Source organism: Palaemon carinicauda, unplaced genomic scaffold (genome assembly GCF_036898095.1).
Source record: "Palaemon carinicauda isolate YSFRI2023 unplaced genomic scaffold, ASM3689809v2 scaffold2556, whole genome shotgun sequence".
Lineage (NCBI taxonomy): Eukaryota > Metazoa > Arthropoda > Malacostraca > Decapoda > Palaemonidae > Palaemon > Palaemon carinicauda.
In genome coordinates, this window is record NW_027170200.1 from 15,001 (window position 1) to 19,643 (window position 4,643).

The 4,643-nt window shown below is 35.7% G+C and overlaps 1 protein-coding gene across 1 annotated transcript in view; it reads left to right on the forward strand.

Moving 5' to 3' along the window:
• The window catches only part of LOC137636232 (uncharacterized), a 6,897-nt gene extending 2,477 nt beyond the window's left edge, over positions 1 to 4,420 (forward strand). The window contains exon 2 of the mRNA XM_068368666.1: positions 2,835 to 4,420. Within this exon, the coding sequence (XP_068224767.1) occupies positions 2,835 to 4,374 (1,540 nt within the window). The 3' untranslated portion in view covers positions 4,375 to 4,420. The remainder of the gene's footprint in view (positions 1 to 2,834) is intronic.
• The last annotated feature ends 223 nt before the right edge of the window (positions 4,421 to 4,643 follow it).

The window sequence follows — 4,643 nt, forward strand, 5'->3', positions numbered from 1 at the left end:
AAAGACTCCATTTGTTAGCGGGTACAGAATTTTGTACAGGAATAGAAGTTACACACAAAATGATTCCGTTAGAGGAGGAAGCATTCTTTACCATAGGAAACATTGATGCAGGAATAGATAGGGAGATAGATAACACCGATTTTCCTGAGTACCGTAAAAGGTTAATAGAAACCTTAAATAAATATAGGCCGGGCATAGCAATTACAGGTGATAGGTTAGGTAGGACTGAGGTGTTAAGACATAAGATAATCCTAGATGATGGAGCTAAACCCTTTTTCATACCTAATTATAAATTACCTATCAGCCAACGTCCAATAGTAGATAAAATGATAGAAGAAATGAAAGAAGAAGGAGTGGTCATACCCTCTAAATCACCTTATAATTCTCCCATGTTGTTGATTCCAAAGAAAGATGGAAGTTACAGATTAGTGATTGATTATCGCAAGTTGAATGCGAACACAGTTCCTGATAGGATGCCCATGCCTGTAATAAACGATGTTTTGGCTCAGTTAGGAGGAGCAAAGATCTTCTCATCCTTAGATCTACTAAGTGGATATTGGCAAGTACCTTTAGACGAAGAATCAAAGCCATTAACTGCCTTCAGCACACATAAAGAACACTTAGAATTTCAGGTAATGCCATTTGGGTTAACATCAGCTCCATTGACTTTTGTAAGGTTAATGTTACAGATCTTAGGAGACATAGAGAATGTGTCAGTCTATTTAGATGATGTCATTATATTTAGCAAAGATATAGAGAGCCATTTCGGAACCATAGAAATCGTTTTAGAACGACTAAGACTGGCAGGATTAAAGATAAAGGTTAAGAAATGTCAATTCTTGAGGAAATCATTAGAATATTTAGGACATGTGATCAGTGCTGATGGATTACGCATGCAAGAAGGAAAAATAAAGGCGATTGTGGAATATCCTGCTCCACAAAATTTGAAAGGTGTAAGAAGATTTTTAGGGATGATAGGATACTATAGACCATTTGTCAAAAATTTTGCTACTATAGCTAAACCATTGACCGAATTAACTAAGAAGGATGTAGAGTTTGAATGGAAAGCAGAGCAAGAGGAGGCTTTTCAAAAGTTGAAGGAGAAATTAATCCAAGATCCTATCTTAGTGTATCCAGACTTTAGCAAGCAATTTTACTTAGCATGTGATGCTTCGAATACAGGAATAGGAGCGGTTTTGTTACAGAAGGCAAAAACCCGAATGAGGGTAGTATATTATGCAAGTAGAGTCCTGAATGCGGCCGAACGAAATTACAATACCACAGAAAAGGAATGTTTAGCCATTTATTGGGCACTGAGAAAGTTTCGGCACATTTTGTTAGGACACAAAGTAAATGTACTTACTGACCATAAACCCATCTGTGACCTATTTAAGAAAAGAGCTTTCACTAATAACTTAAAGTTTAATCGATGGTTTATTAGTGTGCTAGAGTTTGCTCCAGAATTTAGATACATTCCAGGTAAGTTTAGTACTTTAGCAGATGGATTATCTAGAGCACAAGAGGATACTGAAAGAATTATCACAACTAACACTTTTTGTTTCAGCTGTCAGGTCGTAGACTTAGATTTGGAGAGAGTTAAAATAGAACAAGAGAAACAAGAAGGTATCAGGAAAATAATAGGAGATTTGCTACAAGATGAAACCTCTAGGTCAGATTTTGAATTAATAAATGGGATATTATATAAGAAGGCTAAGGATAGGAGTGCTTGCTCTAGACTATATGTGCCTGACACCCTGACTAAAGAAGTATTAACTCTAACACATACCCACAAGTTGGCAGGACATCCAGGAATCAAAAAGACTCTGAGAACAATAAATAGAAATTATTTTTGGCCTAAGTGCAGCGAAGAAGCAAAGCAATTTGTAAATGAATGTCAAACTTGTAATAGGCATAAAGGTCATGTAAATGTCAGAGCTCCTTTAGAAAAATATCCTAGTAATTTAAACCCTTTTGAGGTAGTTCAGATGGATCATATAGGACCCTTTCCAAAAACTTTGAGAGGAAATAAATATATACTGGTATTCATTGATTATTTGACTCGGTATTTAGAAATTGTCCCAGTCAGAGATAGAACTGCAGTTTCTGTTGCAGAAGCTTTAAAGACCAGAATACTCACAAGACATTCGTGTCCGGAGGTACTTTTGTCGGACAATGCACCCGAATTCACCAGTGAGGTAATGAAAAAGCTTTGTGAATTTTTTGAGATAAAGAAATGCGAGATAACCCCTTATAAGCCGAGTTCAAATGGGACAGTGGAAAGGGCCAATAAGAAGATACTGGATGTACTGCGAACTATCATTAGTCCAACTACAGAAGATTGGGACCTAGCGCTAGAGGACGTTCAGTTTACTTTGAATAACACAGTAAATGAGACAGTAGGAGAAACCCCACACTTTTTGCTTTATGGTTATCAGAAAAGACTGCCAAACTCATTGTTAGATGACGCAAAACCTCCTAGGCACACATATGATTACCAGGACTATATAGCTTGGAAACTGCAAAGAACCTTTCAAATAATAAGACAAACCAGACAATCTTTAGAGAAGGGCCAACAGGTAAATAAGAAATACTATGACACAACTAGTTCCATGACTGACCTGAAGATAGGCTCACAAGTATATATAAAGGTACATGTAAAGGAAGGACCAAATGAAAAGGTATCTCCCAAATTTGAAGGTCCTTATAGAGTGTTAGAAAGGGAAAGGAATAATAAATTTAAGCTGATACATGAACAGAATTTAGATGTAAGGTATGCCCATTGGAATCATATGAAGGTTGTAAAAACTAATCCATGGTCCTCTCAACTTCTACAGGAAGTGGTGGAAAAACTTCCTTCTGATCCTACCCCTGGTGGTCGGTATCACTTGCGAAATAGACATTAAAAGTGGGGCCTTGATACAAAATCATGGAAAAGGTGAACTGTTAACAGATTTTGCTGTAGTAAAAATTAATGTCAATTCAATATTAGAAAGGGAAGAACATTTGAACCAGTTAGATAAAGAACTACGGAAGTGCATACTAACCCATAGTGATTCTGCCTTTGTAGAAGTATTAAGAAATTTACAGGGTAAAATTGAAGACATTGTCAGGCCTCAAAGAAACAAGAGATCTTTGTTACCTTTTGTAGGAAGTGCCTTTAGTGCTTTGTTTGGAGTGGCTACAGAAAACGATGTAAAAGGTTTGACTGATCGTGTAGAACTAATCGAGAAATGGGCTAATCAGAAGGGTAATCTTATAAGTACTCTAATAGAAAATAATAATAAGAATGTAGAGAACATAAAAAAGATGGTGGAATTTATTAATCAAGTTAACGTGAATGTTTCTAATAAAATAGATGACGTAGAACAAGTGTTTAAGTTGGTTCATGAAGTAGAAATCGAGATTGGTGATCACAAGGAATCTGTGAACGGACTAATAAATGCACAAAAGGGAATACTCAGCCCTGCTATCATTTCTCCAAAAACTTTGAAAGAAATTATAGATTGGTGTATGGTAAATAGCCATTCCAAGCCTTTGCTAGAAGATATATTTTGGTATTACACAATGTCAACTGTGAAAGTAACAAAAGGGTATTTGTTGGTATTGATCCCCTTCAAGGGTATGAATTTGTTTGACCTGTATACAATACATCCTTTCCCAGTTAAGATAGGAAATGCAACAATAATTTGGAACCATCCGAAGGTTCGTCTAGCATTGGATAAGAACAAGTTGTTGATGATTATTTTAGAAGAAGGTGATTTAGAACAGTGTGTGTTGATAAGTGAAAGTCAATCCATGTGCAATTTTGTGCAAATTAAACAACCTATGAGCAATTTTCCGTGTATCCAAGGTATTTTCTTTGAGAATTATGAGTTGATGAGAGAGTGTAAATTTGAAACTTTTGCTTTGCCATACAGGGCATTACATTTAGGTAATGAAATTTTTGTTTATGTACAAGGTACTAAAAATGCAGAAGTTACTTGTAATGGGAAGACTCAAACATTTCAGTTAGGAAACTTGAAGTCATTTGCAGATTCTTGCTCAGTAGTGATAAATGATTATCTCTATTATGTACCAAGTGTGTTTTTGCATTATGAGTTAAATCAATCTTCCATTGCAAAGAGTTACGAGAACAAGATTAATCATTTTCAGCTAGACAAATTAACAGTGGTAGAAAATGTGGCAATGCCACTTGATAATGATTATGTTCTGTTTTACAAGCAAGATGTTGCACCATTTCTGACTATGTGTAATGTGTTTTTGATTGTACTTGTTACTGTGGTAACGTATAATGTGGTGAAGTATTTGGTTTTCAGAAAATTGGAAAGGATTAGTGAGTTGCTACTAGTTATTACTGGGAAACCTAAGGAATAGGTTTGTTGTTTTGTTGTATGTGAGGATTCTATAAGAATCCTAGTAGCTGGCCGAGTGGTGTAAGACATTTGCTTATTTTTGAGTAAGTTTCATATGCAGAAGGTTTATGTATATTGTTGATGTCTTTATTTGTGGGTTTTGTTAATTAATAAGAAATGGGGAGACAAATGCAGTTAGTAGTAATTGTAAAGATATAGAAAGAGTTGTGGAGAGACAGGAGAGTGAACGGGAGTTAGGTAGGATGTTTTCAACTAATTTCGCTGACTCCA